General features: G+C 42.1%; 2 protein-coding genes across 7 annotated transcripts in view; one reads left to right on the top strand and one right to left on the bottom strand.

Moving 5' to 3' along the window:
* Nucleotides 1–5,965, bottom strand: part of tec (tec protein tyrosine kinase) — a 21,636-nt gene extending 15,671 nt beyond the window's left edge. For 2 of the 4 annotated variants that reach the window (XM_050066867.1, XM_050066869.1), the window contains exons 1-3: nucleotides 5,829–5,965; nucleotides 2,513–2,719; nucleotides 2,099–2,203 (exon numbers count right to left, since the gene is read on the bottom strand). In XM_050066867.1, the coding sequence (XP_049922824.1) occupies nucleotides 2,099–2,203; nucleotides 2,513–2,650 (243 nt within the window). In that variant the 5' untranslated portion in view covers nucleotides 2,651–2,719; nucleotides 5,829–5,965. The remainder of the gene's footprint in view (nucleotides 1–2,098; nucleotides 2,204–2,512; nucleotides 2,720–5,828) is intronic. The other 2 variants (XM_050066870.1, XM_050066868.1) reach the window with 2 other exon arrangements.
* Nucleotides 5,920–23,672, top strand: part of txk (TXK tyrosine kinase) — a 19,828-nt gene continuing 2,075 nt past the window's right edge. Inside the window, exons 1-15 of one of the 3 annotated variants that reach the window (XM_050066873.1) lie at nucleotides 5,920–6,034; nucleotides 12,035–12,221; nucleotides 15,520–15,568; nucleotides 17,464–17,545; nucleotides 17,627–17,758; nucleotides 17,837–17,901; nucleotides 18,055–18,114; nucleotides 18,761–18,815; nucleotides 19,432–19,511; nucleotides 19,626–19,747; nucleotides 19,855–19,929; nucleotides 20,066–20,237; nucleotides 20,352–20,568; nucleotides 23,184–23,248; nucleotides 23,589–23,672. The exon at nucleotides 23,589–23,672 is cut by the window's right edge and continues 35 nt beyond it. In XM_050066873.1, the coding sequence (XP_049922830.1) occupies nucleotides 12,209–12,221; nucleotides 15,520–15,568; nucleotides 17,464–17,545; nucleotides 17,627–17,758; nucleotides 17,837–17,901; nucleotides 18,055–18,114; nucleotides 18,761–18,815; nucleotides 19,432–19,511; nucleotides 19,626–19,747; nucleotides 19,855–19,929; nucleotides 20,066–20,237; nucleotides 20,352–20,568; nucleotides 23,184–23,248; nucleotides 23,589–23,672 (1,271 nt within the window). In that variant the 5' untranslated portion in view covers nucleotides 5,920–6,034; nucleotides 12,035–12,208. Of the gene's footprint in view, nucleotides 6,035–11,886; nucleotides 12,222–15,519; nucleotides 15,569–17,463; nucleotides 17,546–17,626; nucleotides 17,759–17,836; nucleotides 17,902–18,054; nucleotides 18,115–18,760; nucleotides 18,816–19,431; nucleotides 19,512–19,622; nucleotides 19,748–19,854; nucleotides 19,930–20,065; nucleotides 20,238–20,351; nucleotides 20,569–23,183; nucleotides 23,249–23,588 lie in introns of those variants that run through there. The other 2 variants (XM_050066871.1, XM_050066872.1) reach the window with 2 other exon arrangements.

Below are 23,672 nucleotides of genomic sequence, written 5' to 3'. Positions count from 1 at the left end.
TTTTATTTACTTTAATTTCACTCCTCCCCTTGTTGCTAGGCTAATTTATACAATGTAAAAAGTCATAGGCTTGTGCTAATAACGTTAGCATGTTATATTTCTTTGGAAAACGCGTTTAGTATAAGACAGTTGTTTTGTCGGTAATGGAGCCGATTTTGTAACGTTACCTTTGTTAAATGTTGCTGTTGTCCCTGGCTTCATATGAGAAGAGGAAAAGTCCGCTAGCTGCTAGGCTAATCTATACAATTAAAATGCCATAGGCTGGTGCTAACAACATTAGCATGTTGTATTTGTGGGGAAAATGTGTCCTGATAAAGATAAGTGTTTGTCTGTGAATGCTGCGAGTTAGGCCCAATCCCAATACCCCCCCTTGCCCACTACCCCTCGGCCCTCGAAATGAAGCAACGAGGGGTAGGGGTTGAAATCTTTCCCTAGGAATTGGAACACCACTCACTACGTCACCGTGTCGGTTACGTTCACGCATACGTAACTATTTTAAACAAGAAGCTGCGAGCCATCGATACCAATCACGTTTTCTGTATTCATCATGCTTCGTTTGAACGACAAACGACAGGGGACTTCTGCTAGCTAGCTACCTAGCTAACCAGCTAACATTACGAGGCAGCATAGTTATACTAGCTGGCGTGTTATCGTAATGTGACAAATCCGACAAATTTGCAGAACAGGACAGATGACAGACGCCAGATAGTGTGAGCTAGCTAACTAGCTAACAAGCAACCTGACGACGGTAACTGCGGTTAGCTATGTATGAACTTTTTCCCCCATCTCTTGCTCGGTGGTAGCCATGGTGACGTCTACCCCTCGCTGGCAAGTCAGCACCTGAAATCCCTCACTCTGAAGGGCTAGTTTCATACCCACTACCCCTCGTTATGCCCCCTACCCCTCGGGTGGGGGGCATAACGAGGGGTAGGGGGCATAACGAGGGGTAGTATTGGGACAGGCCCTTAAGTGTTTGTCTGTGAATGCTGTGAGTTATAGTGAAGTTGATTTGTGTACTTGTGTTTGAACCTGTCTCTGTTAAGCCATGTTTAATGTGTGTTTAATGTGTGTTTTGAATCAACTGAACTTTACAGCACTTCACAGAAACTTCGTGGCAGACTTATATGTAAAGAATCGATATATCATGATGACACTGGTGATTTACACCCCTGGTAAGTACCTCATACAACCTCCCTTCAAAAGTTACAAATTGCCCCTTAAAGATGTGTCTTGTAAGCCTGCCATCATTCCCCTCACACCTGTCCATCCTGTCATTTTTTTATTTTATTGTCATTCAATGTGTCTTTGTAAATAATATTATTGAGAGCTTGAAGAGTCACTCTTGAGTCAGACATAAAATCCTCCCACATTATTACGTTGGAGCTTTCTCAGAGAAGTGAGCTCACCTGAAATGTAGGTCAGACTTAAAGCAGGAAACAGATCTGTAAACCGTGATGGATGTTGCCTAATAATGTTGCCTTGTACTTTCTTTTTCTATTCCAGATAAGTTTGTGAACCTGGAGGTTTGTTTCCTTGTGACTGCTCGAGCTTTTGAACCTCTCTGACCTCTTTTACTGATTGTATTACTGATTGAAATTAGGGCTGGGCAATATGAAAACATTTGATCGTTATTGAGTTATGAGACTGTATAAATCATCTTAGACTTTGGACATCGTTGTATCATGATATGGCATGTATGGTGTATTTTCCTTTTGTTTTAAAGGCTTTGTAACGCTTGCCTGAACCCGCCTAGTCGTTATATCCACATAATTGATGATTATTGATCAGAAATGTCACTGTGTTAATATTGTCTGAGAAAAATGGAAATAAGTAAATGAATAAATAATAGTTATACTTCCAACTTTTTTGCGCCAGAGAGGATATTTGATGAGAAATATTATGATCGATTTTGTCTGTCTTGTCTGTTTGTTTGTCTTTGGGGATATTTAAAAATATTGACATATATATCGTGTATCGAGATACAGCCTTAAAATATTGTGATATAATTTTCAGGACATATCGCCCAGCCCTACTGGAAACACAGATCAGAGCAGCTGTGGTTAAAAACGGTAGGCCGATATTTGTTGTGTGTCTGTACCTGAAAGGGGTATTTGTTCTGGCAGGGGATGATTCCTCCCCCGTTCTTGACGATCTCGGCACATCTGATGCGGCTCAGCTCGATGGAGCCTCTCCTGAACCTCTTCTGTCGATGGAAACAACAGCATGTCTTTATCAGGGTGTCTACAGGTCCTTAAAAACATTTTGAATTCAGTGTTACAACAATAAGGCCTTGAAAGTCGTTGAATAGTCTTGAAATTGAATTTGTGAGGTCTGAACTACTGCAAACATTTCATTGATCCATTTTTTAATTTCTCTTTGTGAACATGAGTGAAGCCTAAGACCCTGTTAATTAGGAAGTACTCGTTTGAGGACATTGTGACTTTGTTATCATCTGGTTTTATAGATTATTGATAACTAATCTGTAACTGAAATGTAAACTAATACAACAGACCTCTGCTTTGCCATCGTAGTACGTCAGCTGGCTCTTGGTGAGGACAAACAGTCTCTCCTTGTAGTTCAGCGGCGACGTCCTCTTCTTCTGCTGCGAACGCTTGATGAGCGTCTCCTCCAGTAGCAGCTCGGCACTCATCCTGGCCCTGCCCCCACGTCGTCAGCCCATTGGTGGATTGTTGTCAGAGCATGGCGGGATGGAGCTGAGCTGAGGCGGGACGCACGGTTTTAAATTTGGACACATTTTTACCCCCAGAAACCAACTCCCCTCGGCTTCATGGACGGTTTTAGAGTCTTTTAGCTTCTTGTTTTGGTGTTCTCGTTCAAATCGTAATTAACGGCTCTCGCTGGCTTTGTTTACATCTAAAAACCCACCATACACTCCCTTTAAGTATAAGTTTACTCTCTCAGGAGCCGCACGATTAAAATCATTTTAACCCTCATAGATGTTAGTGATAGTGTTCGTAATATATCAGTCCAGAATATACCTCGAGGACGTTAAAAACTTTAGCGGTGGATGACAGACCGTATGACAGTGTGCTAGCTTAGTTTGATTTGTTTGATTAAAAGCAACTTGTTTATCCAGTTTTAAGACACTATGAATCTGAGTAATGTTATTCTGCTAACATATGGTTATACATTATAAACAGATCGTCATTATGACTCGTTCAGCCGTTGATACGTCTTTTTAATTATTCTACAAAACATGCAGCATACTTGGCAGGCCCTGTTTCTGTTTCGGTAGTGTTCCAAGCGCATATTCCAAATGACTGGATCGCGAAAACCGGACAAACTATCCTCTCTCATGGCTACAAGTAGTTTCTATCAGGTTTTTATCCATCTGTAAAGAAATGCACTTCTTTGTGTTGGACACTAGAGGCATCGTCTGTATATTTACAGATCTACGGACACCAGTCAAAAGGCGTCAGTCCATCTCTGTATCTAACATTAGTGTTTTCATTTGTGCTCCTTTTACATGGAAAAAATGCTGGAAACGTCACGGCCCTCAAACCTCCACACGTCCTTTATGTTGGCACAGATACAGCCAGTAGGTGGCACTAGAGGGCGAAGGAGGCAGCATTGTAGATGGTGGTGGTCAGTGCAGCCATGATATATTTATATAAATCCATCCTGACATCTGGACAGAGAATTCTTCTCACTATTTTCAATATATATTATTCTATATTACTGATTTGTTCTGTTTCGCCTCTTACTATCTTGCTTAAACTACGCTACACTGCCCCTGTGATCTCCGGCAGTATTTCTCCGGAGTACAGTGGTGTATGAGATTTCCACAACTAGTGATAAAGCGTAAAGCGCGACGGTACACAGTGTCTTAACTTCTTCAGGCACCGTTCAGGGGCAGTCATGAAAAGCAAATCGCCATAATCCACCATGTTGGTCACAAATAAGCCTTTACAGTAAAGTGATGTCATTTTCTGAACCTACCAGACTGTTGTAGCTGCTCTGTTATTTGTCTTTACCCTCTTAGTCATCATATCCATGTTACAACAGTGTCACCAATATCGATATTACGGTATTTAAAGGAAATGGCCACTTTTGAATGAAAATACAGACAGTACTTACTCACCCTCATGCCGACAAGAAGTCCAGTGTAGTTTTTTTAATCCACAAAACTTGTTCAGGGTATCGGAGGATACACTTTAAGTGCATGGAACCCACGTCCAAAATTATTTTGAAAATGTAATAAAACTCCGCTAATGCATTTCAAAAACGTCAGAATGACTCGTCCGTCGTAATCCACGTGTCCTGAAGCTGCGGCATGCAAAATTGACTTGAAAAGACGTAATTTACTCCACTTTTATAGCATCATTTCTCAACGTGGTCAGTTAGCCTGCAACTCGCGAGACTCGAGACTCAAGAACAAGAACGATTCTGAACGTTCTCAAGTCTCGCACAAGTTGTAGGCTAACTGACCACGTTGAGAAATGATGCTATAAAAGTGGAGTAAATTACATCTTTTCAAGTCAATTTTGCATGCCGCAGCTTCAGGACACATGGATTACAGCGGATGAGCCGTTCTGACTTTTTTGAAATGCATTAGTGGAGTTTTATTACATTTTCAAAATGTGGGTTCCATGCACTTCAAGTGTTTGGAAAAATACGGCTCGCTGTTATCCTCCAATACCCCGAACGAGTTTTGTGGATTAAAAAACTACACTGGACTTCTTGTCGGCATGTCTGTACTTTCATTCTAAAGTGGCCATTTCCTTTAATCCAAAATACTTTTATGTTGGATTTTCACCATGTTGCCCAGTCCAGAGTAGAAACAAGAGAAGAGTTTCAGTACATAGTTCATAACCGTAGTTTGGGGAACATGAACATGTTTTAACTCTTGTTTTATTTCAACAATGAAACTACCAAACTTCTCAATACGTCAGTGTTAAACACATAAGTTTGGCAAAATAGAAACAGCCTAAAGCTTCCTGAGTTAGATCAGGAAACACGTGATGAAAGAATAAATAAACTACAGACTCACTCGCGCTGTTATGATGATGGACAGTCTGACAGGAGGAAGTGATAACATCTAAGTTATGAATGTTTTATGATGCAGTTGAAGATAATTGTTTGTTTGTAAACACTGGCAGAGGGACTCCTATTGCCATTTTGTGTACTTTATATTTTCGACTCCACTACATTTATTTGACAACTGTAGTGACCTCGAAGAAATTATGATGTGAGTATTATAGGTTAATCCACCCAGCAGTATGAGCTCCACATTTACAGCTGCAACAATATCTAATAATCAGTAATGAACACATTAATTATGACTCAATATTATGATTCTGCATAATAAGTACTTATATCTGACTGGCCTCTTTAACGTCTGGAGCGAGTTTTCCGACGGCGCCTGAACGCAGCAGAAGGAAGCGAAAAGTACGCGCGCTCCCTGCATTGTGTACACCTGCTCACAGGTGGTTTAAGTTCACAACAGGTTGATTATTAACATTGTTTAGGACATGTTTATCAAACAAACAAAAGCAGATGGCTCCGGTGACATGTTATAATATAAGTGTGTGTGTTATATGAAGGTTTTATGACAGTTAAAGGTACTTTACGGTGTTTATTTCTCCCGTGGTGTCACTGAAACACACATTACAGTGTTAATATGTGTTTACCGACGTGTCTCAGACAGTTTAACAGTGTCAGAGCAGAGCTGAGGACTGATGTCGCTGTCACACTTGCAGGTCGCGGGTTGTGTGTGTGACTGACAGCAGCACACTTCACACTCAGCAGGTTGTTTTAATGAAAACTGTCACCAAGACTCGTTAAATGACACAAAGTGGTGTTCTTACCTTCTCTCGTCATCTCCCAGGTTTCAGTGTGTCGGTGTGTGTCCCATGTCGCTGCAGTGAATCAGAGGAGCGGGATTCAGGAAATGAAGAGAAGGAGGCGGACACGCAAACAACCCACACACACACACAGACTGCGGGTAGAGCTGTGTACGAGGAAGTGTGTGTGTGTGTGTGTGTGTGTGTGAGTGAGAGAGATAAAGGAAGAGGTCAGTGGTGTGTGAGATCATTTGACTATCTAAAACAGTCAATATTTTTCCACTCTGCTCTCTGACTGTTTCACCTGACTCTAATGTCTCTGTGCGTATATGTGAGGTCTTCTGGCCTTGTGAGGACCAACTCCAGTTTTCAGCCTTAAAAGTGAAGACTTTTTAAAATTATGTTCTTGTGGGGAAAGTGAAGACGTTTTTTGTAAGAATATGAGGACAGTTAAAAATAAAAATAAAAGTTTTGTACATTACTTGGAGACACTTTTAGAAAGTGAGGACGTTTTAGCCAAAGAGGATGTTTCTGTAAGTTGGGGACAGTTTGGGAAAGTAACACGATGGTATGTATGTGGTTGAAAATGAGGACTTTTTTAGGATGTTAATGAGAAATGACAGTTTTTTTCAGAGTGGTCTGATTTTTACAATAAGGAAAGTTGTTTTTTGTTTTTTTTTTAAAACTGGGGACCGTTTTAAAAATTGAGTAGTTTTTTTTTTGTTTGTTTTTTTGAGAATTAGGATGTTTTTTGATTTTTTTTTTTTCTTTTGGTGTGGTCAAATTTTTAAAGTAAAGTTTTTGTGGGGAAACTGGGAACAGTTTCAAAAACTGAAAACGTTTTTTTGGGGAGACTTGAAATTGAGTAGCCCTCTCTTTTTTTTTTGAAAATTAATGATGTTTTTCAAAAAAGTGAGGTCAGCTTTGGGAAGTGGGGACTTGTTTGGAATATGAGGACGGTTTTAACAACAAAGGAAAATTTAGGATCTTTTTTGAAAAAAAAAATTTTTTTTGGTGTGGTCAAATTTTTAAAGTAAAGTTTTTTGGGAAACTGGGAGCAGTTTCAAAAACTGAAGATGTTTTTTGGGGGGGGGACTTGGAAATTGAGCAGCCAAATTTTTTTTTTTTTTTTTTTTTTTTTTNATTGAGCAGCCAAATTTTTTTTATTTTTTTTATTTTTTTTTTAAATTAATGATGTTTTTCAAAAAGTGAGGTCAGCTTTGGGAAGTGGGGACTTGTTTGGAATATGCCTCTGACGGCCTGTATTTTACAGCACCGGCTACAACGCAGTCCCTGTTTGGCTGTTTACATTGTGATTTTGGAAAGGTGGAATGTTTTCGGAAAGCGAAGACTTCTTGGTCAGTTAGGTCGTTTTTGGAAAGTAGGTACAGGAGTGCATTATCTTGACAAAGGTCCTCACAAGTATAGAGGTACAAATGTGTGTTGTGTGTCAACAGTGAAACTGAAACCTTTGAGTTTAATCATAAACAGCTGATCTGTGACGGTACAGTGAACACAGAGCAAGATTCTAGATAAATATTTTCCAACACCTGTTCTTTAAAAAAGTTTGAACCAAAATACAAAACAGCAAAACTGAACTGTATTAACGACCGCCATCTAACACACACCAGATTGTTTTCCACTGTCGGCAGGTGGTTTTAGTTCTAATCTGAGAAAATCAGTGTGCAGAAACATTGAACTTCCTGCAGATACACAGTCGTCATCAACAGCGTCTTTATCATAGGCAGCAGGAGTGATGACAGTCAAATTAGTGGTAGCAGTGAGGATCAGCAGATGAGAGAAAGTATCTCCCTGTCGCCTCGTGATGCGTTCAGAGACAGCTTGTTATTCATAGATTGTTACCCTAATTACCCACCAGATGAATGTCAGAGTTGCCTAAATTGTAAACTGTAAATCTACATTTAATCATGTGAAAACAAACTGTAGTCTCCCAGTAAGTAGATGACTCCCAGACTCCCTGAAAAAGTGGTTTTCGGCACTTTGTTGACACTTCTGTCGCTGTTGTATCATCAGAAAATTACAGCTAGGAGGATGATGGGATTTTTAACTGCTCGTATTTCTACCGCACATGGACAAAAACATCAAATTCTATTGTGTGTGCTCCATTACGACACTGTTATGTTGTGTTCACACCAAACGCGATGCACATTTTCACGCCACGTTACTCAGGCAACTTTGAACGCTTAGATATTTCGTCATATAGTTAGATTTCTCAGAGCCATAGTTCTGATCCCGTCACAGTTATTATCTGTTTGTGATGTGTTGTTGTGGACGGCTTTAAATATTATGACAGATTCCCCACTCTTTAATGAACAAAGGCCTTTAAAGTATCCACATTTTCCCGTCACAGTCTTACATGTGCTTTAACATCCTGTTGTCCCCTGCCCTTGTGCTTTCTCTGGATGCTGAGAAGGCTTTGCCCAGATTGAGTTTCCTTACTTGTTGTATGCATTGAAAGAATTTGGCCTGGGAGACAAATTTGTTAGCTGGGTCAGGGTTCTTCACAATAATCCAACAGCGGCAGTTCTGACAGACAGTCTGAGAGCTAGTAATTTCCCCTTTCACAGCGGGAAAAGACAGGGTGACCCTCTCAGCCCATTGCTCTTTGATATTGCTACTGAACCACGGGCTCAAGCAATAAGGCAGAATGCTCATATATCACATGTTGGAGAGAGGAAGCATGAAATTACGTTGTACGCAGATGATGTGTTAATATTTTTATGGAGATCACAAACTTCTGTTCCCTGTTTGATCCAAGGCATTTCAACATATGGCACTTTTTCAGGCTATAAAATTAATTTTGCAAAGTGTGAAGCCATGCTGCTGGGGTTGCTTACATCCATCCCAAGCCTTTTAGTGCCCTGTCCTTTTCACTTTGTCTACTTGGATGCTATAAAGGCAGACCTAGATTGTTGGGCATGACCGGAGGGAAGCACAGCCAGTTAGCCTCCGCTAGCCTCCTAGCTAGCCCCGGCTCTCCGTTTGGATCCAACCGGAGCACCGAGCCCTGGTTTGTTATTCAGGTTAAAGTGGGAAGAAGCAGCGGGTTTGTCAGGCAGCTGAGTGAAGTGGAGCCTGCGGAGGAAACACCGGGACCGTCTGGATGTAATAGTCCGTGGAGGTGCTGCAGTGCTCGGCTGCACAGATAGGAAACCCCTCGGCTGACAGGATGTACCACTCTCTCACTCCGCTCTCTCTCACGCAGGCGCAGAACGTACGTGCTACTTGGCCGTCGGATAAAGTCCGTGTAGTGTGTTCAAATGCAACTGACACTGGGCGACGTGAGGCGACGTAGACGACGCAACAGTTGGCTTTCGTCGCCGCTAGTTCTTTGATGTCTGTTTGATGTCTCCGCACCTTTAGATGTACCTAATGTGACTCTGGCTCGATATTGAATCCTCTCAGTCCAGATTCCATTTGTGGAATCTGCTGTTTCTCAACATCCTGTTGACTCATGTATCTGCAATAATAAGATAAAGAGCAGCTGCTTCAAAGAGAGTCAACAGTGTGACTAGACAGTGTTATGACAGCGTGTAATAACAAAACTGAAGAAAAAGAAGTGATCTTGCCTCGCTGGTGTTCCCCTAAATCATATGAAAACGAGCGGCTGCCACTTTTTGAACAAGTAAAAATGCTACAATTAATGTCTTAACACATCAGATCATTGTTTTCTTTTCTGATAACACACGCTGGAAAGGTTTTCATCTCCCTGATCCACAAATCTTACTTTGCCTACATGACTGTGTGAACACCAGGCCTTGGTAGAAAACACTGTGAAAGGCTCCCAGTTGGCACACACATTTGATTTGAAGTTATGTTAAAGTTTATCAAAATAAAAGCCCTTTGGTGGGTCACATTTGTGCTGAATACACCAGGACACTTTAAAGATTCAGAGGCAGTCTGAGGTAACGCGCTACAAAGTGAGGCTGTTTGCATGAGAGCAACAGAGCGCTAAATTGGCTAATCTTCTTATTGAGTTCTGTGTTGCATCATCTCCCCTCTCTCACTGTACTACAGAGAAGTCACTGAACCAGCTAACACTTACAAAAGAAACAGTCATAGTCATCAGCGGATGAATCCTGCTGACGCTGGTGATGTCAGACTTTTCCTTTAGCTTGATTCACATTAGTGATTTTGAGTCAGATATCTCAACAATAATCGGAGAGGTTTCTCTGAAATGTGACACTAGTGTTCATTATGCCAAGAGCATTTATCCCACCAAGTTTGGTGGTACTTTGAATTTGTTCCTCTGGCACCACCAGCAGGTCAAATCTATACCGAATATCCTGTGAGTTCTCTCAACATTTACTGGATGGATTGGTGCAAAATTTGTTACAGACATTTATGGTCCCCAGAAGATCAAGAATAATAACTCTGGTGAATCTCTGACTTTGATGTAGTGCCACCATGAGGGTAACTTTTTGGTTTTTAGGGAAGTATTTCAACAACTATTGGATAGATTTCCATATAAATTTGGCACAAAGTATTCATGGTGCCGAGAGAATGTTCCCACTGGTTTTGCTGAACCCCGAACCTTTCCTGTGGGAATTGTCTCAACATTTACTCAATGGATTGGTTCAAAATTTGGTACAAATGTCCATGGTTCCCAGAGGATGAATTAGAATAACTTTGGTGAAACTCTTGACTTGACAGCAGCGTTGGCAACATAACCGTGGTGCAACCGTAGATCCCCAGAGTATCCTGTAAAGGATTATTAAAGATCTATCTATCCATCCATCTATCTATCCGGCTGGATGGCTGGCCGGCCATCCAGCCATCCAAAGGTGTAGTCGTAGCTGTCACCGAAAAAGTCTTGTTCAGGGTTTGGTTGTACTAAAACCAACCTGATCTCACTCCAAAGTCGTTGAAATCTCGCATTTGGGCAATGACTTGTGGCATCAGACAGTGATGAAAAAAGCTGCCCTAAAACGTCGGCATAATACGCGGCTGATTGTCGCTATAGTTTAACAGCGCCCAGTGGCATGAGGGGGAAGAGTGACGTGACGAGGACGAAAGTTAAGGTGGCAAAAGGTTGAGTAGGGCGGGTGGGAGTGGTGGTGGATGGGTCGAACAATGACCGTCTTTCACCCGACTTTTACCCGAGAGAGCGGTGTTCGCGTCCCGTAAGACTTTAAAGCCAAACCCTGTTCTTTTTTCCTTAACCTAACCATGTGTCTTTGTTGCCGAAACCCAGCCAGGTGTGTTCATTGTCGGAGAAAAAAAACATTAAATCATGTTGCCGTACTGATGTGGTGTTTTTATTTTGAAAGAGACTGTATGTAAACGTTAAATTTCCTGTGAAAACAGAAGTGTATTTTGAAAGAAGACAATGCATGTAACAGGCAGAACTTGACAAGGTGTCCCAGCTCGTCAACAACCAACACACCCAGGGTACCTTGCACGTCGTATGTGGACGTTGAAAGTCCACAACCAAACGTCAATATGTGACGAGGTCGGAGTGAGAATGTGTTGCTAAAACACCCTCTGAGGAGTCGGATAATCAGTTTTTGTAGTTATTACATTTTGTTTTAATGTTTTAAGCCTGTTTTTTGCTAGTGAAAATTAGCATTAGCATTAGCACAGTTAATTATAGATTGTAAACGCACTGTGCTAAGAAGCTAGCAGCTAGCGTCCCGGCAGTCACCTCCCTCTAAGTCAAATTTGGTCACCTCTGGCTCCAAGAGCACCAAACTCAAGGCTTCAAAACAGAAATTCACAAGCTAATAAGTGACGCCACGGTGGCTACGTCCATTATTTTATACAGTCTGTTGATTGAATATTTAAATATTTACCAGATGGACTGATGTGAAACTTGGTGCGGACTTTTAGGGAGTCGCTAACTTTAATGTCGATGTTTGTATTATGAGTTGTACAGCACATGCTTCGTATGAGTGTGTGTGTTCTTCCTGCACTTATTCAGAGACGGATGCTTTGTGGTTTCATGTACGTCATTCTTTCACTTCCTCTCTACCTCTGTCTTTGTCTCTCCCACTCTGTCTGTCTTAACACTGCACATTTAAAAGATTTGGTTTTAAATCAAACTTTCTCAGTGTAGCTGAAGCAGATAAAGACGGACATGAAATAACATCTTTCTTCTTCTTTCTCCTCACGTCTGTCTTTCTTTTGTCACCTCTTCTTCTTCTTCTTCACCCTCTCTACTTCCTCCACCCACCTGCCTCTCTCTCTCTCTCTCTGACTCTGTTGCTCAGTTATTGCGAGGTTTCCCACCTGTGTGGCATCATATCAGCCCCATCGATGCAAGCGATCGCTGTGAAATCAACGCCGCCCTTAAAAACTCGAGCTGAAGAAGAAGAGCTGGAGATAAAAGAGGAGATAGAAAGAGCTGCAAAGGAAGAAGAGGAGACGTAGAGAGGGTTGCGATCATGATTCAATCAAGTAAGCACCTTTACCTTTTATCTGCAGAGTAAACACCTGGTAATGTGTTACAGTGTAAACAGGGTTAGAAGAAGGAACTTTTACAAAAACAGCCAGCGCTTTCAGCAAAGATGTTGTGTAGAAAATATTAATTTTCAGCTCTGTCATGATGTGAAAAGAAGGAATGAACTACAAAGAATCAACCGAGTTAAAGAAAATGTGCGTAAAACTTGCACAGTGACGATGTGAGAGAACAAGCAGAGTTAGACCCTCGTCTGTTATTTGTATCGGAGGAGGAATGTATAGGAACATGAAGTAATCAGTACTTATGGCAGTGTGAGTGAAAGGTACCGCTGATTCAGACCTTCAGAAACGTCAGCATTAGAAACATTCAGTGACAGTTTTGTGGCAGATGTTTAAGATCGTTCGACGGATCTCGAACTCAAAACGTCCTTCAGTTTGTTTGTGTTTCACAAGCACTGGTTTGATTCGAGTCGTCCTTCCAGCATGTGACAGAACAACGCAGTCTTTGTTGTGTTGTGGTTCTTTTTCTGCCCTTTTATTGTGATGTGAACGTTGTGCATCTGACGTGCAGAGAGCTGGAAATGGGGACTGAAAGCTCCACCTGTCTGCAGAGCTGCACCTCTGATCTGCAGAGTTCATAGAAACATGTAGTGGCTGAATTGAAGTTTCAGTTATGTTTCTGTCGGTGGTACAAAGAGCTGATTACCTGCACGGGGGTTAAGTCTGAAGTGGCCTTAACATGTCAAACATCATTTGGAATTAAGCTAAATCATGTTTGTGTCTCTTGTGTGTTCATCAGTACAGTGGAGTCAGAGTTAAACATCTGTTTCTATTAAATATGAATCTGTGAAAACCCTTGAACAAGACTAAGAGTCTACAGCCAGGCTGGCAGCTCTGCGACACTGTACAACTGTGCTTTAGCTAAATGCTTAAGCTAGAGAGGTAACATGGCACTGCCCAGCACAACAAATATCGGACCGATAAATTATCAGACGACCAACAGCACCAATAATACAAAGACAGACTGCTTTCGTTGACTTAAAAATGGCAGCGCCTGCACCCCCAACATAGTGGGTGGTGGTACATGTACTCTTAAACTTTGTTTGCGAGCCGCCAGTAAACACAAGAAGAACAACAGCAACTTCAGCACACTGTCAGGAGGGCAAAACGTGTGGACGTCTGTCACAGTTCCAGAGGAAGACAACAGGATTGCTCCGAGGGTCTGATCTCTGACCAGCCGACACAGGATAGAAGCAGCGCTGCAGAACCGTCTCCAGAGTGTTAGCACGAGCTAATTAGCAGCAGCTGCCTACATCTGACACTTACTACTAATAACTGTTCGCCGTGTGATGCTACAGTTAGCCATTATTTGTATGTTACCTCTCTGGTTTGTCTGAGTTGAGTGTTAATGTGTGAGGTGAATCACTCGCTCCTTTTACACTGCCAGATTTTCCATGAATGTTGTTTGCTGGCAAGCTGCAAGCGTTTAGACACACAGGGTCGGATTGGCGAGTTGATCTGAGGCGCCCAATTTTTCGCCTCGTCGGGTAGACATATTGGCAGAACTTTTTTTGGTTTAAAAAGGACGAGGCAGCCTTCCGCAACGGGATGGACTGCTGAAGACCTGTTGGAGGAGCTGTTGATGACGCCGCATGTGCGACCCACTGGCGGTGGATAAACAGGAAACAGCTGATAGCAGGAATTAGCAAGCAGCTAGTAGCAAGAGGGAAACACAAACCTGACAGACACTGTAAAGATGAGCAACTGGGGAGACAAGGGATTGCGCACCCTCCTTGTCCTCGCAAACAAAGAGGCCATTAGCTGTCAGATGACGGGGACGGTGAAGAATGGGCCAACTTACGAGAGAATCGCCAAAGGACTGACCAGCCGCGGCTTCCCTCCCACGTCACTGTTTAAGTCACACGCTGAGCTACACGTTTTGTTACTTGCTCACGCCCCCCATTGCCCCGGAAAAGGCACATTCTGTATAAACAAAAGTAGGTAGGCGGCATTTTGCTGCACTCCCCGATTTTGTTTTTATACTGCCAATGCTGAAAAAAGACTGATTGGGCTTTCCTGCAAATTTGCTGCTGATGTTCATATGAGTCAGCTGTCAGTGTTTGTCTCTGTCAGTAGAGACTCCACTCTCCAGTGAAGTTTATATACTTCAATGATACACCAGAAAATATCACAGTAGCACTGTGATGTCATTTGTTTCTTCATTTTACCCAAAAAGCCCAAATCTGAAGTGTTCAGTGAGCCTGTGGAGGAAGGAACTCCTCGGTTCACCTTCAGAAACATCACACAGTGCGTCTTAATGGGATGTTGGTTCACCACAAACCACCAGAAGAGTTCATCGCTCCTTATGGCATCGGCTCGTCACGATGGGACGCTAACAGACTCATCTCTGTGGGCTTTTATTTTGGCAGTGAATCACATGACAGCCAGCGGTTTGCAGATGTGTGTGTGTGTGTCTTCAGCTCACACAAGACGAGAAACAGGAAGACACGCTGCCAGTTATCTACACACACATATATACAACACGAACGCTAAGAAAATGACCCACACACACACGCTCGAGAGAAAGAGTGTGTTAGTTCTGTAGAAAAGGAAACTATACTTCCTGAGAAGGACCTCCTACTCAAAACCACAAAGAGAGCGATCAACTAAAACAAAACTGAGAAACAATGAGAGACTGTGAGAAACTTGACTGTGCCCTGCCCCCGAATCAACTGATCTATTTCCAGTCTGTACGTCAACAGATCAATCGCCCCGATCTTGACAAGTACAAAGAGCCACCACACTTGGTTGTAACTCCTCTTTGCATCAAAGTTTGGTTATTTATTAGTTCTGAGCCTTTACCTCTGAATCTTGAAAGGTTCCTATCATGGTTTGATTCGACTAAAACCTGAGTTTGAGAACATTTTTGTTCTTGAAATACAAAACCGTACTAATGAACCTTCATTAATATAGGCCTATATTTTATCTCCAAGTGCACGTCACACACTGAGCGAGCCGCCTGTTAATGACGCTGTGGGCTAATGGGCATGTAGCTACTTCCATGTTTCAGATGATACGTCATGTTTGTAGTCGACCAATGAAGATGAGTTTACATATCACCTTGGGTTCGTCCTTCACCTTCTCAAAATGATCCCACACTTTGGATTTCCTGCCCGACATGTTATTAACTAGCCTGTGGAATAACCGCAGGTACCAGCCCTGGAAATTAATTTTGTCTATAAAATTTCATAACCCCCTGATGATTTGGATTCTTTTGTTTTGTTTCCTCCTTCAGATCACTCGATCCGCTCGGTCTTCTGCTGCTGCTGTGCCGTACAGACCAGGTACCAACGTCAATGTGACCAACAACTCAGTGACAAAGCAATTAAATCATTTCACTTTGATTTCTACACACATACAACCAGTGCAAAGTGCAACTCCAGTGTGATTTTAGTTTTTTGTTTGTATTTTGTGCTTCCCATCATTTTAATGTTCAATCTGACAGTTTTAAATGTGAGTCACTAAATCCTACAAAATGTATAAAATGTTGGCATTGTAGGTTCATGAATATGTTATAAGGTGACGTAGTTCTGATTACATATATGTGAGCTGAGTTCCTCATCAGGAGGTGGAGGGGATGGTGGATGGTTTGACACCTCGGTGAGACAGAAGGGAAAAACAGCTATTTTTTAACAAGATGCATCGACAGAAGCAGGTATTTTCAACAAGATCATCGGACATTTTCAGCCCAAATTATGGCGACAAAAGCAGATATTTTTGAAAGAGGTGCTGGGACATTTCCAGCTGTGTTGGTGGCAACAAAATTGGGTATTTGTAATGAGAGCTCAAGAAATGTTCAACTGTGTTTGTGGTGACCAAACTGGGTAGTTTCTAACAAGACATTGACCCATTTACCACCGTGTTTGTGGTGACAAAAACCAGGAAGTTTTTAAAGAGACGTCAGGACATGGTCAGTTGTGTTAGTGGTGACCAGACTGGGTAGTTTTCAAAGACACATTGAGACATCTCCAGACATGTTTGTGGAGACTATACTGGGTATTTTTAAAAGAGGCGTAGGGATATTGCCAGCTGTGTTAGTGGTGACCAAACTGCATATTTTTTAACAAGACATGGAGACATTTCCAGCTGTGTTTGTGGCAACAAAAGCAGGTATTTTTGTTTGTTTTTTGTTTTTGGTGACCAAACGGAATATTTTTAATTAGGCGTTTAGACCTTTCAAGAAGTACTTTTTGACGAGATGTCAGGACATTTCTAGAAGTGTTTGGGGCGACTATACGGGGTATTTTTTTAATCAGACTTCAGGACATTTCCAGCTGTGTTTGTGGCAACAAAAGCAGGTATTTTTTAATGAGACCTCAAGATATTTCCTGCTGTGTTTTTGGTGGCCCAACTGTGTATTTTTTAATAGGATGTTCGGACCGTTCCAGCCATGTTTATGGCAACAAATGCGAGTACTTTTTGACGAGACGTTAGGACATATTCAGCTGTGTTTGTGGAAGTTTCAACATTTCAGCAACATATGCAATGTACAAATGTTACATATCTGTGGTTTGCTGAAGCACACAATGCCAACATATATTTTTTGATTGCATCTGAATTAATGTGCATTTGTCCAAGTTTCTTTAAATGATTCATAACGTTGTTTTCAGCTTACAGATTTCAAGTTGAACCAACGTCTGACTCAACCAGAGCATATTTTCTACTAAAGTAATGATGATGAACAAGCTAACATTAGCTCTAAAAACCGTGAACCGCCTCTCATTCATTCATTAGTTCTGCAGGTCATAAAGTGTTGGACAAATTAAAGGTCTGACCTGATGACAGCGCGAGAGGTCACCAAAGTTTGTGATGTCTGTGCAAACTTTTGTGCTAATTCATCAAGTAAATGTTGAGATGTTTCATTGGAGAAGTGAAAACTTCGCCCTGGAAGGAACTTTGAGTATCTGTGGTTTGACAATGTCATGTGTGGGCAGTCTGTAGTAAACAAACTAATACTTGAGAACACGTTGGCGTGGTGCTTTGGAAGACGAGAATCTTTTAGAACATCTGATGAGATTTTTCAATCATCAGAGACATACATTTTTTTTAAGGCTGGATGTGTGTGTGTGTGTGTGTGTGTGTGTGTGTGTGTGTGTGTCTGTGTGTGTCTGTGTGTGTCTGTGTGTCTGTGTGGAAAATAAAAAAATTCATGTGAAAGATTTTTGATTGTTAATTTCAGGGAGATCAGCACCCGCATGGAGCTGGAGGGAAGCACCTCCCTGTGTTTCCAGAGCCGACGATACCCAGGGCACCCCTGCAGGGTAAGTGTGTGTGCGTGTGTGTGTGTTTGTGTGTGTTATTAGTCTTTATCTGTTAATGTCCCTTCTCTTTGTGCCTCTCAGGTCGACAGGTCAAGAAGGAAGCTCCCCCTGCCGCCTCCTGACTATGAGGATGGTGAAGGTGAGGGGTTGCTAAGTGTCGTCGCCATGTATGACTTCACCGCCAAGGAGGACACTGACCTCACACTCAAACAGGTATTCACACACCAACACGCACACATACACACACACCCAGCAGTGGATGTGCGATAACACAGTGTGTTGTGTCCACAGGGAGAAGAGTACGTCATCCTACACAAACAGGACCAGCTGTGGTGGAGAGCGCAGGACAAACATGGGTAAAAAAAACTGTTTAATAAAACATAAGAATTTTTTTTTTATTAATTAATTAATTTCTTTAATTATTTAGGTTGCTATTGGTGTGAAAAGCTTGGTGCGTGTCATTAATATATTACAAGGATACAAGGCATGTTTCTGCTTGTTTCCATCAGGAACAAAGGTTTCATCCCCAGCAACTACGTGACGGAGAAAAACAGAATCGAGGCAAACTCGTGAGTCTCAGTGCAGTTTATTTCATTTTTCATGTTTGTTTGGCAAGGCAAAAATCAATGGTTAAAAAACAAGACTGTAACGCTACTCCACATTAAAAGTCAGATTAAAAAAAGGGGGGTCTTTAATTTGCGTTTAAAAATACAGAGGGAGCATCAGCTGTTTTGATATCCAGAGGTAACGAATTACACAGTTTAGGGGCGTGAAGACAGGGAGTGCTCTCACCAGGACTTTTACGGGACACATGAGGAACATTTCAAAGTAAAGCAGTGGAGGACCTCTGTGATCCGTCTGAAAGATAAAATGATGGAAACTCTCTGAAGTATGGAGGGGCGAGGTCATTTAAAGATTTATAAACAAGTAAAAGAACTAAAGGGGGCATTAAGTGTGCGTCATCAGCATAAAAATGGTAATTAACGTGGTGATGGCTACTAACGTTTCCAAGTGGAAGCATATATACTGAACACAAAAGTGGGCCGAGGATGCTTCCTTGAGGAATGCCACTTACCACTCTTCTATTCTTGTACCATTTAGGTCTTCTGCAAACCCGTAATTCTTTTGTGTGTGTGTCAACATTGACATTAAAAACTGTTAATTGTAATGATCAAAAGGCAACAAAGTATCTGTGTTTTGTTTTCCTTTTTGCAGGTGGTACTGCAAGAACATCACCAGGACAGAAGCCGAGCAGCTGCTGAGACAAGAGGTAACTACTGTCGGTCTGTCTGGTTCAATGTTTGTTTATCTTTCTGTTTATATGAACCAGCAGGGGCGTTTATTTGACGTTTATTTGTCAAAATGTGTAGCCACACTGGGCTCGTAAAAGGGACTTGGGAATATTCCTCTAGAGTTTCCCCTCTCACCTACCTGAAAACCAAATACAGATAAAGACTGCAGCCTGAGGCTGATATGGCCTTTTGCCACCCTTCATCCACCTGGTTTAATATGCAGTGCAGTTTTAAACTCTACATGTAACCTGCTGCATCTCTGTCTTAGCTAAGAGGTCCTCAGCCTGAGAAATGTTGAAAGCCCCTCGATTAGAATATGGAAAGAAAATCAATCCACAGCTTTAATAATTGTTTTGGTCATTTTTTTTAAGGCGAAAATGCCAAAAACATTTTTTAGTTCCGGCTTTTCTTTGTCTGATGTGATAATAAACTGAATATCTCGTGGTTTTGGACCGTTAGTCGAACAAAACAGGCATCACCTCGACCTCTGGGAAGCATTTTGTGCTGTTTTCTCACATTTTATAGATCATATAATAATATTAATAACGGACAGATTATTGTTATTGTGTGAAATTGTTTCTGGATGTTTTCCAGGACAAAGAGGGAGGTTTCGTGGTGCGGGAGTCAAGTCAGAAGGGAGTCTACACCGTCTCTGTCTACACCAAAACATTAAGGTGATTGATCTAAACTGAAGGTTAAAACCCAAAGTATGGCTGAGAAACACACACACACACATACAGAGTAAAATAAACTGTAATATTCATGTTTTGTTTGTTTGTGTTCAGTAGTAATGGGGATATTCGGCATTACCAGATCAAAATAACTGACACTGGTCAGTTCTTCCTGGCTGAAAAACACACCTTTAAATCCATACCTGATGTCATACACTACCACGAACACAATGCAGCAGGTACACTCACACACACACACACACTTACACTCTTTGTACATGCTACAGTCGAGACACCAGTGCTGCAGATAATGCTTCATCTGACATGGTTCGGTGTGTGTGTGTAGGTTTAGTCACCAGGTTGCGGTATGCAGTGGGTCCAATGGGAAGGTGTGTACCCGCCACATCAGGATTCAGCTCAGGTAAAATCACACCTTAACTCTGAGTTCCTCCATTTAACATTAAGAAGTAGATTTTTAAAGCAAACTGAAATTAGGAGCACCTCGTGAACACCTGAAAGGTGTATTCACCAATTTCTTCTTCTTCTTCTCCCTCCAGAGAAGTGGGAGATCAACCCCAGTGAGTTGACCTTCATGAAGGAGCTGGGCAGTGGTCAGTTTGGTGTGGTGAGACTCGGCAAGTGGAGGGCTCAGCACAGAGTGGCCATCAAGGCCATCAGAGAGGGAGCCATGTACGAAGAGGACTTCATCGAGGAGGCCAAAGTCATGATGTAAGGAGGGAGGACAGGGACCAGATGTAGACAGAGCAGACTCACAGTTTTGGCGAGTTCTCCTTATTGCCGACGCAAGGAAGTGAAACTGTGTGTGTTTGTCGTCTCTCCCAGGAGGCTGTGCCACCCGAAGCTGGTGCAGCTGTACGGTGTTTGCTTGCAGCAGCGCCCCCTGCTGATCGTGGCCGAGTTCATGGAGAACGGCTGCCTGCTGAACTTCCTGAGGCAGAGGAGTCGAGCTCTGAAGGAGGCGTGGCTGCTGTCCATGTGTCAGGACGTCTGTGAGGGGATGGAGTACCTGGAGACGCAAAGTTTCATCCACAGAGACCTGGTGAGTCACTGAGTGTGTGTGTTTTTATATCTTAACAGTGTTTATATATGTTAATATAATTTGCTGTATCCTCTTATTCAGCTGTAATCTTTTTTTTTTTTTTTTTTTTTACTTTTTTTTTTAAAGTCACCACGTGTCTGTGTATTCATATGTACACTTGAGAAGAAAAAGAAAACAAAACAAAAAAAAACAAAAAAACAAAAACANCTGCAGAGGGTCCAGAGGAGCAGAGGGTCCAGAGGAGCAGAGGGTCCAGAGGAGCAGAGGGTCCAGAGTCTGCAGAGGGTCCAGAGGAGCAGAGGGTCCAGAGGAGCAGAGGGTCCAGTTGTTCAGAACATTTAATCCAGATCAGAATGATCCACGTTTGTCTGATCAGCTGATCCATTGCCTGAATCCAGGCATCTGCTGAGATCAGGATCATCCTGAGTGTTTTGGATCAAAGGAATCTCAGTCCGACCAAAAAGTTTGGACTAACACAAACTGAAGGTTTGATCCAGATCAAAATCCAGACTGGATTACATGATCTCATCTGATTTCAGACTCTTCCCATTTTCAGGATGTGATTCAGTCCGACAGCTGAATCAGATTATGACTCGGAGGGAGCAGCGTGACATCTGACGTACGTCCTCAGGTCCTTAAAAACAAGTGACAGAGTCAGGAGGTGTGGCGTCAGACAGAAGCCAGCTCAGAGTGCCCAGAGTCTGACAGGACGTCTGCACGCTGTTCTCAAAGCTCCTTGCGTCTTATAACTGTGCAGCGTTTCCATCGTCGTCAGCTGTCGTCAAATCACCAACAGGTTCAGCCCACTCTCAGGTTGGACCAATCAGAGCAGAGCTCAGTGACGCTGTTTGAGCCTCACACACAGGGAACCAACACGTTCTCATCCCAGGTCGTCACGTATCGCCTCTTTGTCAGACTCTCACATCACAATATGGCGTCTGATGTTTACGCTCGTCACATGCAGCGTCTTTTCAAAATAAACTTCCGTATCCACAGGAAACTCACACTTCCTGCTCGTTAGATGAAACAGACTTTTTCAAAATAAACAAATTGTCTTTATTTGACAGTCAAACAAAACCTCACGGTTCAGTTCATCACACACACAACGCCAACGGCTCCTGGGCGAAAGTCCAGGGCNCTCCAGCTCTCCTCTGATATGCCTATATTCAATTCTTCTTCCCATTTCAGTTTTGCCTTTGTATCTTGATGTTCACAGTTATTTTCCAAAATGGTATATACAGCCGAGATTTGATGTGGGACTTTAATTTTATCATAATTCTTTATCAAAAATTGTACCAGTGGATGTAAATCTCTGCTGGTCTTGCTCTTTATTTCACTGTTTTGAATATAGCTTCTTATTTGTAAATACCGAAAGAAGTGGGAATGTGGCAAATGATACTCTTTGCTTAAAGATTCAAATGATATTATCCCCTTCTCGTTTAAGCGCTGTCCAAAAATGGTCAATCCCTTTTGTGCCCAAATGTCAAAGGTTTCATCAGATTTGTTAGGCATGAATTCGGGGTCTTCTTTTATCTCTCTCAGAGTCACTAAATCCTTCTTTATTTCAACAGTGTTTTTAATTCTAGCCCAAATTTCCAGAGTGTTTCTAATTGATGTATTATCTTTTACTGGTACTTTTCGTTGGTATTCTGTACAGAAAGGATATTCAGCTGTAATCTGATGGAGCCCAAACATACTGGGCAGAAACTCCAAATCAAACACAAAGATATTGTACAGACTGGTGAAAGTTTTGCCGAGACTTGTGTCATTCTGTCAATATTAGGCTGAGGTTCATTGAATTGCTGTGAAATGACTTCACGTAATCTCCTTCATTCTCAGATGGAGCTATGATGGGATGTTGAGTCCCATAAATGAGCCCTAACAAGCTCATCAAGGGCTGAGGCCCTGGTGAAAGTTGTCTGAGGGCTCAAATGTCTTGGGGTGCCCGGTGCTCCTTTCCTTTTCTCCACTCTGATATTGTACAAAACAAAAATAATACTCTGATCTTCCATGTTTCATCTTTAACTTCATGACTTTTGGAGATCAGTTCGTCTTGTACTTACGTAACTACTCGCTGAAAGGTACTGATGTACGTTAACTCAGTAAGTAAGTCGGCATTGACTTTTGGTTTCACATGGGACACAAACCACCATCTCCTGCATCAAAGTCCTGTGTTTGTTTGACCCTTCCATCTGCTCTGACCTCCTTTCTGCGCAGACTTTGTTGCTCTTCAATATAAGTCACCAGACTTCCTCCTCGGCTCCAGTGATAATTGCTTCCGCCACTGGAGGTCGCTGCCTAAAAATAAATGTAAATATAGGAGGCAGAGGAGATCCATACTACCTCAAATCTATGCTCCCGATTGACAGCTGATCACGGCCATTTAATGGGCTGGTAACATTCAAAGCGTGTCAAACCAAAACATCTGGAGATACATTGTTTTTTACTGGACATAAGGAGGATGAAACCTGTAATCTGAAAAGTAACTAAAGCTGTCAGACCTCTGAGATGTAGTGGAGTCGAAATATGAAGAGACATTCAGAAAGTAATCAGTATTCAAGTACCTTGAATTTGTATTGAAGTAAAATGTTTGTGGTTATTTTTCTCTCATCCAGGCAGCGAGGAACTGTCTGGTTAACGAGCACAACGTGGTGAAGGTCAGCGACTTTGGAATGACCAGGTGTGACGGACATTTTATTTCAAGTTTTAAAGGAAAAGAGTTCAACATTTATCCAGGGCCAGCAGCTGCTTAGCTTAGCTTAGCTTAGCATATTATACTTTATTACACACTTGTGGCCATCAAAAATAACTCCAATGTCCTTTCAGTGTTTATTTCAAAACTACTTCCTGTTCAAAGAAAATGCTTAATTTTTCATACTTATCAGGTCCAGCAGATCACACACAGCTTGGAGAAATTAAAAATGCATACCAAACAAAAGCTCAGGTCTCTGGAGGATAGACAGTGTATTGTGTTCCAGGTGTTCTCAGACAGTTGTGTTGTTTTGACTTTGTGTTCGCAGATACGTCCTAGACAACCAGTACACCAGCTCCAGTGGAGCCAAGTTCCCTGTGAAGTGGTCTCCTCCTGAAGTTCTCCACTACAG

This window comes from Epinephelus moara, chromosome 17 (assembly GCF_006386435.1).
Source record: "Epinephelus moara isolate mb chromosome 17, YSFRI_EMoa_1.0, whole genome shotgun sequence".
In the NCBI taxonomy this organism is placed as follows: domain Eukaryota; kingdom Metazoa; phylum Chordata; class Actinopteri; order Perciformes; family Serranidae; genus Epinephelus; species Epinephelus moara.
This window is presented reverse-complemented; position numbering and strand designations above follow the sequence as displayed.